Source organism: Abramis brama, assembly GCF_963993115.1.
Source record: "Abramis brama genome assembly, chromosome: 2".
Lineage (NCBI taxonomy): Eukaryota > Metazoa > Chordata > Actinopteri > Cypriniformes > Leuciscidae > Abramis > Abramis brama.
In genome coordinates this window covers 58,726,851-58,742,005 of record NC_139964.1, presented here as the reverse complement: position 1 = coordinate 58,742,005, position 15,155 = coordinate 58,726,851, and the positions used below count along the sequence as shown (strand labels likewise).

At 37.1% G+C, this 15,155-nt stretch overlaps 1 protein-coding gene across 1 annotated transcript in view; it reads right to left on the bottom strand.

The window, feature by feature from the left end:
* ttyh3b (tweety family member 3b) overlaps positions 1-12,808 on the bottom strand; it is a 34,002-nt gene extending 21,194 nt beyond the window's left edge. Inside the window, exons 1-3 of the mRNA XM_084105698.1 lie at positions 12,357-12,808; positions 11,879-12,025; positions 4,345-4,514 (exon numbers count right to left, since the gene is read on the bottom strand). Coding sequence (XP_083961824.1) covers positions 4,345-4,514; positions 11,879-12,013 — 305 coding nt within the window. The 5' untranslated portion in view covers positions 12,014-12,025; positions 12,357-12,808. The remainder of the gene's footprint in view (positions 1-4,344; positions 4,515-11,878; positions 12,026-12,356) is intronic.
* Positions 12,809-15,155: the final 2,347 nt, after the last annotated feature.

Below are 15,155 nucleotides of genomic sequence, written 5' to 3'. Positions count from 1 at the left end.
TATTGTCGTCTAAATGAACGGCCAAAAAGCAGAAGTTTTTTGTCTTTATTTGAAAAGGTCCTTAAATCTGAATCATAGGGAACAACCAACCAAGTGAAGCATTTCTGTATTTTTCTGACTTGAAGCGATTCAAATTAAGCGAACTAGCAACTTTGATCCCTTAAAGGTGCTCTAAGCGATGTTGGGTGATGTCACTTCTTGTTCACGTTCGAAGTATTGTCAAACAAAACGGAGGCTAGCTCGATCCTCCCTCCTCCTCATCCCGTCCCCTCCCCCTCCCTTCCATGCTTCCTGAAACAGGCTTTTCCGATGTAAATTCTGGACTTTGCACGTTCCTTCTCCTTTTCCCTCTTCTTTGCCATTTGTTCATCGGAACGTTGTCTCTTTGGCCGTGTGTCGGCCATATCAAAATTCAAGAGAATATAATTCTAACGTTAGCCGTTGTCTAGGATATCTCTCCTCTAGCAAACTTCCCTCTTCATGCTTCTCTCTGCTTCCCTCTTCATGCTTCTCCCCCCAACCCCCAACCCCCAATCATTCTTGTCAGTTATTGGCTGGAACACTGTTTGTTATGTTTCGTGGTCCAGGCTGGGCCACTTTGTTTTTGTTGTTGTTTGTGGAGCCTGGGCTGTCTACAGAGACTGCGTTTTTTTACAGTGTGTTCAGAGGACAGGCAGCTAGCGGATAGTGAGGAGATGTTTGCTGTATGTGACAAAAAATGTTTCGGCCTAAAAAACGAGTGACATTGCTTAGAGCACCTTTAAAGATTCTAATAACGGTTCTTTTAGTACTTTTGGGAAAACTCAAAAAAAAAAAATTGTGGTGATTAACATTACCCTAACTGTTGTTAAAGTTTAACTTGTACTGAAGCCGGAATATTCTTTTAGTGGAAATGAATGTCATGAAAATTATTTGCTTACAGTATTTTGAATGGTTCTGATTGAACATTCATTGAGCTACTAAAGCTAAAAAACACAAAACATTAGTGAGATTAAGCTTTTTAGGAGAGAGCTAAAGTGTTTTCGTTATTCGGCACCCCATGAGTGTGTGGACTATTTGATGTACTTAATGATGCATGAGGCACAATGTGTTTCATCTGAGCCATCATATCAGCATGACATCTCTCATCTCTGCCATGGACCCATCACTCAGTCTGAGCCGCAACTCGCTCTCTTTTTTTCCGTTAAGCTTTATCTGCATCTCGCTCAATCAATCAGTCGTCATTGTCCTTTTCTCTGGTTCTTCTGCATCCATCTCTCTCTAAGGGAAATAAATCTCTTCTTTGTTTGTCAATCACAGCATGAACGGCAGAGCATGAAGTCAGATATAGGACAGACATGAGCTGAAGAGGAAAGGAGGAGGAACGGAAGGCAGAAGGGGTGGAACAGAGGGGAGGAGAAGATCGTCTGATGACCCTTGTGGGGGGATAAATGGGAGGAGAGCCCAGAAAATAATCAGAACAGAAGACAAAGAAAGCAAAAACCCAAAAGCAATTAAAACAATAACAAGTAACAGTTAACGAAACAAAACTATGTAAAATTCATATGCAAAATGATAGCTTATTATCTACACAAACTAGAGTTTTCCCTTCAATAGCTACATAACTTGATAACATTATGATTACTTCCAAAAGCCGTTGATGTACAAAATCATAGACTTGTAGATTACTTGAACATGAGCAAAATATGCATGGGGGACACCCAAATGCATGGATCCCTATTGAAATTCCCCAATTTCATCAGCGTAATTTCACAGAGCAACTGTAAATGTGACACACCTTTATGGTTTACATAAATGAAAGAACCTAAAATATTTTGAAACCCATTTTGACCAAGTGTGAACTACAGCAAAGACTCCCATTTAAAAATCAAAGTATTTCCGTGAAGCTTTTATTTAAAAACCAATCCACTATTTCTACAATCACGACCACAGAAAATAGCAGCTGGTATTATTAAACAGGGTCATTGCAGGACAATTCAGCCGACATCATTTTAACTCCCAACTAATGCAGACTCTTGATTAAACTACTTAACCTCTGTGTTCAGGGTTCAGTGTGCAACGGCTGCCTGCCTGATCTGACCTCGCAACTCTCTCTAAAGAAATCTGACAGGAATAATTAAAAACGTTTTAACCAGAGACCAAATGTACGCAACAAGCTAAACTGCACATAAACACCTGAATATTTACTGGATTGAACACATTTAAAAGGAAGATGAAATTCAGTAACATGTCAATCTAAAGAAATGGTTTAAAATGTTGAGGTGATTTGTCAAGGTCAACAGTCAGATGTGACAGCATGTGGATTGTGAAAAATGTTGCCAGCAATGTCCTAACTATCCTAATCAAGAATGGGTTAACACAACCGAGTGTGTGCAGGATGCTGTCAGGTTTACATTGAAATACAGACATGGATTATTACTAAAAATACAGATGAGTTACCATCCATTCCACACTGCGCAAGGAGAAACACACACCTACTATTTCATATGAATCACGGCCACCGGCGCTCATCAGCGTGGGTTAGGCGTTTAATAAGCTGCCATATGCGTTGCATGAATTATGTGTCATACAGCTATTAGTTGAGAGCTCTTTTGTTCTTAGTTTTTGGCTTTTGTTAACTCTTTCCCCGTCAGCATTTTTTTCCCAGCCATCGGCAGGATTTTTCGTCATTTTCACAAATCTTTCATGGCTCCCAGAATATTTGTTGTATGAATATCTGAACATGCAATATATCAAAAGAACAAACAGAGCAACTTCTTAAATCATCATCTCCGTGTAAACTACAAAACTGCGAATCTGTGACAACGGTGACGGCATGCACATGCGTAGGCCTATTACATGTTTAGCCTTAGGCTTTTATTTAAAAAAAAAAAATTGCAAACAAAAGGATACAGATATTAACAGTAAGAAAAAGGATGGGGGGGGGGCATGCGTACAACATTTGGTCATCATAAAAAATTAAAGGTTCCTTACAACAGACTCAAAGATGATATACGTTTTCGAAGCCTTTTTGTTCAAAGGTTTTGACATTTTCTTGAAGCAAGTAAAAAGCGACTTTATATTAGAGGAGAACATTCAAAAAATGGGATTACAGTGAATGTTTCTGCCTTTGCGAAGATGAAATTTACCCAGAAGACAAAGTAATTATACAGTATTATAGAGATTAGCATCCTTAGAATGAAAATTGGCCAAAAAATATATAGATTATGTAATTTGTGAAATTTGTGTCATTTCAGAAGCATGTGGGTTCGGCTCAAAGGCACTGTGGTAAATGAGTACAGATGTGCGCAGGTGCGTAGTCTTTCATCAACTACTTGTCTGGCATGCATAATACAGCGTTATTAGTCGTTTTTGCAGATCCGTGTGAACGGGGATCGTTTTGATAACGTTGTTATCTGTACAAAGACAAAACTTTTCTGTTTTTAGCACATCGTTGTCGTGTAAACGTACCGAAACATTTCCTCATGTCATTACAAACCTATATGACTTTCTTCTGTGGAACAGCAATTTTCCTTTTGGGTGAACTAACCCTTTGACAGTGTGTTCACACTTGTAATTTGGTTCTCTTGCTTCTTTTGGTCCAGACCAAAAAAGAAACACTGTCATTTTTAACACCAAACATAAAAATACAAAACAAAAATGAGTTTTTTACATTTATGACGTATATTTTGCAACGAAACTTACCAAACATTTAAACCAATGCTGTGTTATGGGCTAAATGCGCTCATTGTATGTGCGTACATATGATGGTATTTTTACCATTATACCAGTATTTTAGAACTCACAAAGAGCTTATAAAATGTGTAAAGGAGTCAAAATAGCACCAGGAATTCCTCAAACGAAGATCTGCTGCAAGGAGACACGTTTCCAATGCCTGCACCGAACTGTAATGAGCAACGTAGCTCATATGACGAGAAAAACAGGTATGCTTGAGCATTTTGTCCTTTTTAGGGTTGCATCTTGTGATATCACATTGCGTTCATATTTCAGTCGAACCGAATTTCAGTCCAGAGTTCGGATTGCAGCGTTCACAATCGCACCAGAGTTCATTTTAATCAAACCAAACCTGCCATGCACTTAGTCTCTCGTGCACTTGAAGAGCTTTTAAGATTAGCCAACTACGAGCTTCCATTTCAGTTATTATTGCCTATTATTATGCCTATTTTGACAGCGGACGGCAAGGGAGCTGTTTGGAACAGACCCAGATGAATGGATTGCAATCAGTTTTATTTGTGTGGAAGTTCAATCGTGATGCCCGATTGACTTGAATGTATGACGTGTATTGCCACATTATGAGGTGATGAGTGTTTTGTGTTGAAGTGTATAAGAGTGCAACTCTCAGACCTGCACACGAGCGTGGCGATGATCACACACCAAGCGGTGCAGCAGCAGTCCGCATTGGGAGAGTCCTGGTTCTTCCTGCGACGGCAGCACAGCCAAAAAGAGTAGAAAAGGAGGAAGAGGAGGTCCAGTGCCAAACACACCAATGCAGCTGCACCTAGCAACAACACAGACTGCAGAGAGAGAGAGAGAGAGAGAGAGAGAGACAGATTTAGACCGTAAATGTACCGACAACAATAAAGAATACAATGAGGCCATTGAAGGCTGGGTCTTCCAATCACAATCTTTTGTTATTGTACAGTATCACGTTTTCTTTTATTGAAATCTGGAGTAACATCGTTTTAAGAATATTTTATTTATTGATTGATTGATTGTGATATGCTCTTCTAGAAGACCTTTTCAGAAGGAGTCATGCATTTTTATTCCAGATCTACATCCTCTGCACCAGAAGTGTCATGAATTATCTAGATTTTTTTTTTTTTAAATCCATGGCTACCGTGTACCATGAAAATCTCCATATGCAGCAAATGTAGGTCAGGCTGAACACGGGAGACTTCTTTTGGTCTCAGAGCTGTGACGTAAGAGCTCAGAAGTTCTACTGTATACACGTCTGCATAACCACACACACACACACACACACACACACACACACACACAACATGGTGCCAAGTTCTTCTAGGACATGATACTGAATCAACATCCCTTGTTAGTCCTGGAACAACGTTCCTATCAAAATCACAGTCCGAAAGGTATTACCAACCATAATTTAAAATCACAGAGAAATGATCTTCTGAATGTTCATCCAGCACTAACAACGATGCTGATCCAGAAGCATGTCCTACTTGGGTAAATCATTTTAAAAATATAGCCAACAAGGGTTTGGCTTCAGACTTTTTCTTTGTGTTTTCCATCATAATGCATCTTTTGTTGTGTTTTCCAGCATTCCAACAGTGGAATGCAAATAGGATCATTTGATTAATGGAACACAATGGGGATTTCTTTTTAAATTATTATTCTTGCAGTACAATCTTCATATCAATACTTTTCTTACTATAGTTCTTATTTTTTTTAAGTCAAATCGAGAGGTGCTTGCTCATGCAAACATGTTAGGGTGGTTGCGGGCATTGCAATAGTTGCTAGTGGTTGCTGGGGTGTTTGAGAGGTTGCTACTGTAGGTAGGAGCTTACTGACTGAAGTCAACATCCCATCCCTGAGTTTCTAAGTATATCTTTTAAAACAGTGGATTCTCAACCAGGTGACAAACTACTGAAACAATCCAAGGTGGCCACATGATGACTTAAATTTATTTGAATGAATTATTAGTACTAATATAATTAATATTTATATTATTAAAAACTTGATTAAAATGCAAAAAAAAAAATAATATATATAATCAAGATGTAAACTGAAATCAACTAAAATCCCTTCTTTTTTTATTGATATAGTATACATACAGTTTTTGCAACAAAATAAATTGTTTACCAATAACCAATAGCTTCTGTAAATAATATAATATAGCTCATACATACAAACACAATATTATATAAATACACACACACATATATGGGGGACTTCTAATATTGTGTTGGACAGTCAGGGGCCTTTGAGTCAAAAAGGTTGATAACCTCTGCTCTAAAAACCTTACTAAAAAGACAGTTCAGGGAATAAAAGTAAAAGCAAGATCTCCAAACAGTTGATATTCACAAGCCCAGGTTTGCAAAATATAGCAGGATCACTAATTTCTTCTCAAATGCCCAGAGTGACCTAGTCAGATCCGGCCCAGTGCAGACGCTCATCACGGCAGGATCACCAGTGTCAGTGCTGACACAATGCTGTCATTTACACCCTTAAAGTTACATTTAAATGCTTTATTGTTAGTGCTGTGGCTTAGAGCTGGTGTCATGAGATATTTAAAACATTAATATTCGATCCTGGTCATCTGTGAGTCTGAGGGACCTATGAGCGAGTTGATGTCAGCTTCTATCTGTTGATGTGTCAAAGCTCATTTGAGTCAGTCACCACTGACAGCATTCGTAAAGAGATTAGAGAGAATTAATTATCAGCTCTCTCTCCCCCCCTCACACACACGTAGCTAATCTAAATGAGGATATATCATAGACTTTTATTGTTTTTATATAAAGCTTATTATAATTACTATAACCTAACACTAACTCAAACCCAAGTTTATGAAGCTGAGATTTCTTGGAAAAGTGATGAAGTTTAGGCAACAGAAAATGTGATCACAAAAGGAGACTATAACCAGTGATCAAGACCAAAGAGAAGAGACTATATAAATAATCCAGGAGAAGATGAGAGTGGGGGAGGGAGTCTAAAACTCAAATGTAATTATCTTATTAGCAGCCCTCAGAGACACACACAGGGAGGGAGAGACTGAACTTTAGTTTGTATTGGGCGACTCAGTAGTAATAAAGAGCAGGATGGCAGGAAGTTGGCACTATCTAATTACAGGAATGCCATAAAACCAAACCCAAATAGTTCATGAATGTGCATGCAGGAATCCAATATGTTTTTAAAGCCAAATGTCTTCTATAATCATTATGAAGCACCAGAATTGGTAAATATAAGCGGATATGCAATATTAACAGCACTGTCAGAAATTATACATTTGTTCCTTTAGCATATCCTTTCTTACCAAGGAGACTAATAGTTTGGATAAATGTATAATAAAATATTTTTTTATTTGTTAAATTGTATTATTTGTGTTCACAATGTTTAATTAAAAGTGAATTAAGTGTATACAGTCTAAAATAGTGTAAAATAGGAAAACATAACTCAAATGTGAATTTCCAGTATATATTTTGTAAACTAATAGCATAGCATAAAATAAAAATATTTGTTTATACAAATAATAATAAAACTCAAATGTGAATTTCAAGTATAAATGATTACGATTTTCTTTTAAATAGAGATCAGAATTCTCCCACAATTCTAAATAGACAACTAAACAAAATAATATGTAAATTACTAGAGGCTCTGACAAAATGTAATTTTTTTTATTTAAAAACCATTTCATTAATTTTAAAATATTTCATTTAATCGTTAATCGGTTTGAATGAATGATTTCAATGACTCACTCATAAAGACTCATTTTGTTACTGGATGAATCAATGTTACTGAAAGAAACTTGAATGAATGATTCAATGGCAAATAGTCGCCACCTACTGGTGTAACAATGTAATTGATACAATATTTATTTGAAGAGTCAGGTTAGTTTAAAATGGTGGCTTACTCTATTTTGAATGCTAGCATTTATATCCAAACTATAAACGTTTATCCCAGCGATAGCATGAAGGCAGATTTTAATGTTCTGCTGTGATCGTACTTGTCAAATGTTTAATAGACATAGCCGAATTGTTGTCATTTTGGAATAAGATCGCAAGGGTGTTTGCGAGATTGCAATCTTTTAACAATTAATTGTGCAGCTCAGTGTTTTCAATTAGAAGGTAAACCCAGATCATTTAATTCATGTGCTTGTAAATTACAGGACAGATCTAGGATCTGGTCTATGACAGCACAATTTTACTCAGTAATACACACTGTAGCACACACTGCTATTGGCAAAACCACAGAACACATAAATCACCATATTACCTCAATCTGTGCTAAAAGAATAATGGTAAAGCTAAAACAGTAATCACAGTCATTTAAGCGCAATGACATTTACCTCTCAGCTCAGTGTTTATGTGTCATTAGTACGTGTGTTTTTGTGTGTACAGCGCAGTGTTCTGGTGTAAATCGTTTCATCGGCACTACTCGTGACTTCCTGCCAGCTGGGCCCCTTTCCTGCCCAATATGCTTTTAATTATCCCAGCATTCCCTGCTGAGAAAAAACCCTAGTGCTTTTTTCCACGTCAAACGTGAAATAGCAACACAGCTGTACGAGCCGTCTCAAGCAAACAGAAATCCTCTCAAACTATTGCAGTTAGAAAGTCGTAAAAAACCCTCATTTTGGACACGGAACATACAAAAGTTGTGCCGAGACCTTTATTACAGTAGCGCTGAGAAAACAGAAGCCTGATACCAACTAAGACATATGTACAGCATCTGCTATTCCCATTTACAGGAAGTAGACAGCTAGACCAAGGTGGACAAAGGGAGCTTTTTTTAGGACACAAATAACACAGGTAAAATACAGGAAAATGTACATATTTAGTTCTTCTCCCAAAAATGAAAACTCTGTCATTATTTACTCACCCTCAATATATATATATATATATATTCAACTGAATATATATATATATATAAAATATTGTGAAAAAGGTCTATAAAAGATTAAATTAAAAGATTTTTTTTGTAAATACAAATGACAGTCAGTGAAGACCAGTGTTTGATCCCATTATCTTTCATTGAATGAACAAAAACAGTTCTTGGAAAATATCCTCACAGACCATAAAGTATCATACACGTTTAGAGTGGCATGAGAGCGAGTACATTTTTGTTTTGGGTGAATTAGCCCTTTAACAGCATTCCCAGAAGTCCCTGTGTGGTTATGTTTTTGTGTTGTTGTGAAACTCCTAAATATTTAGTAAAATGCTAGTGTTTATATTCATGTTCTCAATAAAGTTACACAGATTGTAAAAACTCTTGAAGTCAAGTGAACTACAGGCATTTTGTGAATAGATCTGACCAAATCATTACAAAGAACTGATTCAAATGAATGATCCATTAGCGAATCGGACAATCACGATGATCTTTTGAATAGAAAGACATAAGAAATCCCAGTGTTGGTTGTGGATAAGGTCCATGTGGCATTAAAGTACCGAGAAAAGAGGAGGACAAAGTGCTGACACGTTTTGGCAGCTACTGGCGGGCCAGACCCAGGCAAACAATTGTACTGAGTGCCCTGAGATCCAAGCAAACCCTCCGCCACACAGATGGTTTCAATCCAAAAGTGCAAATATATGTCTTCTTCTCAGTGCCAGGTTGTAAGCACAGCTTTAAAGGTGGTTGAAGGGAGGCCTTGGGGGCGGCTGAATAATGTTGAAATGACACTGGCTATGTGTGTGTCCGAGTTCATTTGGGTGCACATGTGGCCTCTTTGTCCCTTTCTGCTGAAAATTCAGCTTTGCCATCACAGGAATAAATTACATTACATTTAAAATAATATAACTAATTTTCCTGCATTTTTTTTTATCAAATAAGTGCAGCCTTGTTCAACATAATAGACTATTTAAAATAATGTTTATTAGAATATACATTAATTATTATTGATGTATTCTATTCAGTTTCATTATAGTATTATTTAATTATATTTGAATATATTAAAACTATGAATTAATTTTATGTATCAACTTCCAGGCTATATTTCTCCATTTAGAACTGTTGTACTGGCATGTGATCTTCAAATCAAGTAGTTTGCTTGCTCTCCCTATGTGTCGGTGTGAACGAGTGCAGACCCCCGTATGTCCCAGCATGCATGTGTAAGAGTGTGAGAATGAGAGCGAAGGGGTACTGGCATAAAGACTATGTGTCCATTTGACAAAAGGATGCCAGCAAAGCACTCTGGGATACATTAGGGATTAAACCCCATTTTCACAGAAGCCCACAGAAAGGGGTGCATTCATCTTTTATAAAAAAAGAGAATAACAACACCCAACCCCCCTTCCTCTTCCTCTCCTCTCCTCTCCCTCCCTCCCTCACTCTCTTCCCTTCTGCTCTTGCCAGGCCAGACAGACCCAAGGGCTTGTCATGACCTCATCTCATACAGATTTACCCCCACATACCCCGTGGCTTTCCTGTGACCTCGTACCTACCAAGCCAACCAACTAGGCCAATCTCATCTACAAACATCCCAGGAAAACCAGGCCTCATTGATGTTTTCCACTATGTTAATACCTTCACATTCAAGCACATACAAGTTTCACTCGTCTTTCAGCACTGAGTTGAATGTAATCACATATAATATGTCTTGACCTTGGAAAATTATTCACAGCAGAGAATGTATTTTTGCAGTGATAAGTGAGCCCATTTCTCTTAAACTGTTTTGCATTCATCCGATTTCTCCAAACAACATTTGAACCTGAGAGATCAATTTCTATTACTGCAGCCCTGAGTATCTTTTTAATTGCAGATATTTCTTTTTGGGAACAAGTGACTGTTGTTGGCCATTTTACCATACAGCTTTGGAGTGCTCTGGATGTGGTCACTGACAGCTATAGCTGGTGAGCAAAGGCAACCATGGCTGCAATTTCACGCAGCTGGATGCTATTTCCTACTGGTCCTCTGGAGAATGGCTGCTTTGACAAAATAACGTCATTTTATGAAGTGGACAGTAAACAAACCTTCATGACATTTTATAAATGAAAAGTGTCTCTGTGACCTTCATCTCTGTCTGAAAGAAGTCTATGGGCCAGATTTACTAAACTGTAAATTAGCGTGAGAGCGCAATACCATACAAGCTGGAAAGTTCTGCACATGATCTATTCACAACGCGCAAATTAAAAAACAGAGAGACTCAGCCGGATCATTTCCATGATGACCAATGCAATCTACCAAGAGCAGCACAAATTAGCATCTGGTTTAAAACTTGCTTTTTTGGGGCTGTAAATAATGGCGCAAATATCAGTAAACTGACGAGCGCAAACCTTAGTAAATCACCTTGCATGATTCATTTAAATACTCTCCTCTTATAAATTTTGCATCTGAAAGGGAAACTATGCACAGTTATACTGTTTATACCATTTTTTGGCAGCATTCCCTTAATATTGCAGTGACTGAGATACAGTAATATCAAATGCCTCTAAATTATACATATGACCAAATGTTGCATATGCATGTAGAAATGCATTATATAGCCTATGCACATCCTCATAATGTCTCCTACTGGGTGTTGATATCTATTTCTGTGGCTGGGTAAATAGACAAACACTGACTATCTCCACACAGCTCTTAAGCATAACATCATTTCTGAACAGTAACTGCTCAGTGATTGGACAGTCTGTTCTAATGTGCAACACGAGAAGCTCAGTAAAGATGAAGTCATTCAAACCGATTGCAAATCAATGCCACTCTTTAGGCGTAAAAGACGTCCCAGCTTGACCAGCAGGAATTTTCATCGTAGTTTAAACTGGTTAGGACTGATCAAGCTACCTAATCAACAAAGCCATGCTACTAACCAGTATAAAAAAGACTGGTTGACCAAAGATAGTAAGGCATCAGCCAGAGTGCTTTATTTAAATAAAGTATTTGTACTGTTTTAAATAGAAATGTATTGTCTTACTGCATTATCAATGTCTATTCTTGGACAACTCTTTGATGTTTTATCATAATTGCGTATGAATCGCACATTTTGTGTTTATTATTTATAACTAGCAGTCAAATATGTGACACTCTGAATGGCACAAATCACAATCTAGTACCTCAAAACTAGTTGGCACAATGCAGTAAAAGCCTTCAGAGGGTGACGTCATGCTTGAGAACAGCCTTTGATGTTGCCGCTCGCACGCACACATCGATCTTGATGTTGTCTCACACATACTTCCAAAATCATGTGCGTTAGCACTTTAACTCGACCTACCTTTTGATATTCGGTGTCCTCCGGGCGGAAATCGCTGCTGGTCAGCTGAAACTCGAGGTTTAAGTGTGGAAGGCGATGGAAAAGGTTAACCCACCACGGCGGAGAATAATTCATCACTGCAGCCATAGCGTTCATCCAGATCTCTGACTGTAAAAGACACAATGATGCATTCAGCAGCCGATTCTAGACTTCGACTGTTTCATCACGTCGCATTGCATCAAATGCATTTAAAGTGTCTCTTTACACGCTAACATACCTGCAGTTAAGCAGGGGTTAAAATCTGCACCAAAGACAAGCAAGCAAACAAATGGCTAGATTTCCAAAGAATTTTGTGATTAAAACTCACCCCTTGTTCTTAACTAGATAATACAGATTTGTTCTTAAATGTAGGCTATTAATTAACATACATTGTTTATATACTAGGATTTAAACCGCAATTTGCCCAGACAGGCTTTTGTTATCGGGAATCCATTCTTACCCGTTATCAGCCTAAACCATAGTTCCAGCAAAAAAAAAAAAAAAACTATGCGATGATCTCAACAATGGCTCCTGTCCTTCGATGTTTTGGGCGAAAAGCAACAACAGCAGGTTTATCTGGACTCAGCAGTCAGTCAGCATGAACCGAGCGAACGCTGCCCTGCGTCACTGCCGTCCGTCTGCATGTTATCCAGCGACACGCTCACAGGAACTGAAGCCAGAGCTTTAAACGCCTTTCATGTCCAATGCGCTTTTGTTTTGTTTTAAGGTTGTCCCGCGCACTGCTTTCTTCCAGTAGACGCCTGTGTTTAGCGCTTGTGCATTTCTGTTGCGTTAAAATTGAGATGTATAAAATACGCGATAATATCACGCATTACGAGGATGAACTAGTGATTTGTGGGAAGACAAACGGGCGCTAATGTCAATCATCTACGTCCATCTATTTCAGTCCTCAAATGGATTAGTGTGCTTATAGACCTCTGGTGGCCAAATTACGCAAATTCAAATCATATCCTCCTGGGATCCAGGAATAGACTTTTGTCCAAAGTAGTGGACATTAAATTTTAGTGAATTTCTGTGACTACATACATGTCACATGGCACAACCTGGGTGTCCTGTAAAAGCACATTCACCAAATGTTTGGAGGTTTCACCATGAAAACTTCTCCTTGGTCTTTAAAAATGTCTGACATTAATTTAGTGATCAAATGTAGCACTCTTATGGAAATATGATCATATATTGTAATTATAATTTAAATCGGACTACTTTTCACACTGTATTTCATAAACCAACATCTCAGGAAAAAGTTATGGGGTTTCAAATAAAAAAATGACTTCTGTTACAGAACAGGGCATTGATTTCATACATGTCCGCTGTAGAGGACATCAGGACTTAAATCATGTTTATCAGGCATTTTGGGAGACACAACAAGTGAATATGGAAATAAATTATACATCAATATTCCTATGAAATATTAGATATTGTTATTAAAATGTTGCTAATTAATTATTACTCCAATTATTACACTTCTTTTTTTCATTAAACGTTGCTCCAAGAACACATTAATGTGCAAATTAGTTACAGTGTAGGCCTATAGATACATTGCACTGAATGGGAATATTAATTTATGGCCATTTTACCCACATATTGCATAAAGTAAAATGGTGAATTAATTAATTCTGTTGTATCTTTCATAACATAGTTGAGAATCATCTTTATACACATTTTGGTTACAAAAAATCCTGAAACCCCAAAATGTATTGGTGATTGAAAAGAAAAATCGCATTGTTTTTGCCTAGATACATATAATTTCATGTCATTTTATTTTTTAAACAACTGAGTCCTGGTGTCCACTACAGAGGACATAGCATAACATGAATAAAATATCAATTTTCAAAAATGTTTTTTTTTTTTTTTTTTTATCATTTGTTTCTTATGCTCTAAACAAAATGTTCTGGGTCTCAGAAGGATATCACTTGGCAATACTGTATTAAGTCTGCTTTTTATTGTTCTCATCCACAATTTTCGGCCATTTTACTGATTTTTAACAATTATTTTTTCTTAATTCAAAGGTTATGCGAATGATAATTATGCTAATGCTAATTATGCTACATAAGTATTATAAACGTCTAAATACGTTAGCTGTTAACGTTATAAAAAGGGTAACGTCTGAAACTTGTATAAGTATTATTATAAACGTTATAAGTATTATAAACTTTATAAGTAGGCCTATAAACGTTATACATACGTTAGGCTATTATGTTATAGTCTGAAAATTTCCTCGACTACAATGATGCATTCTAAATTTGCATTATCAGTTGATCCAAGATCCAATTGGGTGCAACTTCTAGCAATTATTTGAATACTGAATTAATTTATGATGGGTCTTTTTAACATATTTTATTGGGCAAAGCCAAGTCATGTACAAAATGATCTTCAAAATAGCACGATGTATTATTATTATTTTGTGTCTTTTCAACAAATGGTCAACAAAATGTCCAGGAGGTCTAACAAAATATTTTATGTTTTATTTTTTGTTGCAACCCGACAACTTCACCTCTAAATGCAGTTTACCTGATTGATTTCAAAATTTTAAACGCCTAAAAAAAATCATAAGAAACTGTACTATTAAAAACATGAAATCAAAATTGACAATTTATATTTTAATGTAGGCTAATACTGACGTATTTTTTTATTCATGTGCACTCCTGTACATGTAACTTTTGGCCCTCTAGCGGTTAAAAGACAAAACTGCATGTATTTTGCAGAAGAACATTGTTTGGTTGTGCTATCGGCTCTGCATAACTGTGCGGAAAATGACCCTTCACAATAGATAGCCTGATGTTTTACAATGAGCTCTGTTATAGAGCTACATTAGGGAATTTATCTGTTCAATAAAATACCTTACCTGTTGAGAATTACAACAGCTGTTGCTTTTACATTTCAAACCCCTCAGTTCTAGCTATCTCCGAAAAGCCAAGCCAATGTCGATGTTTTATTACGAGCCCTGTCGCGTTCTCTCTTTGCCAGCAGACTCTGTCCAGGTGATTCCCGGAGGTTCGAGATTTAGCTTATCCATGTCAACCGTTCTAGCTCGTTGTGACAACTACACCGTAAAAAATAAGCTACTTTTAGGTTATATTTAGTGCTGTCAAATCGATTACTCGCAACCCAATTAACAAAGGGAAAGACTAATGCAGTATGTGACAACTGAATTTACAGCAAAATAAGGTTTATACAAATCTACTATATCACAGCACTGAAAAATCTCACCTGTATTTATTTTTTAATTGAATTTCAC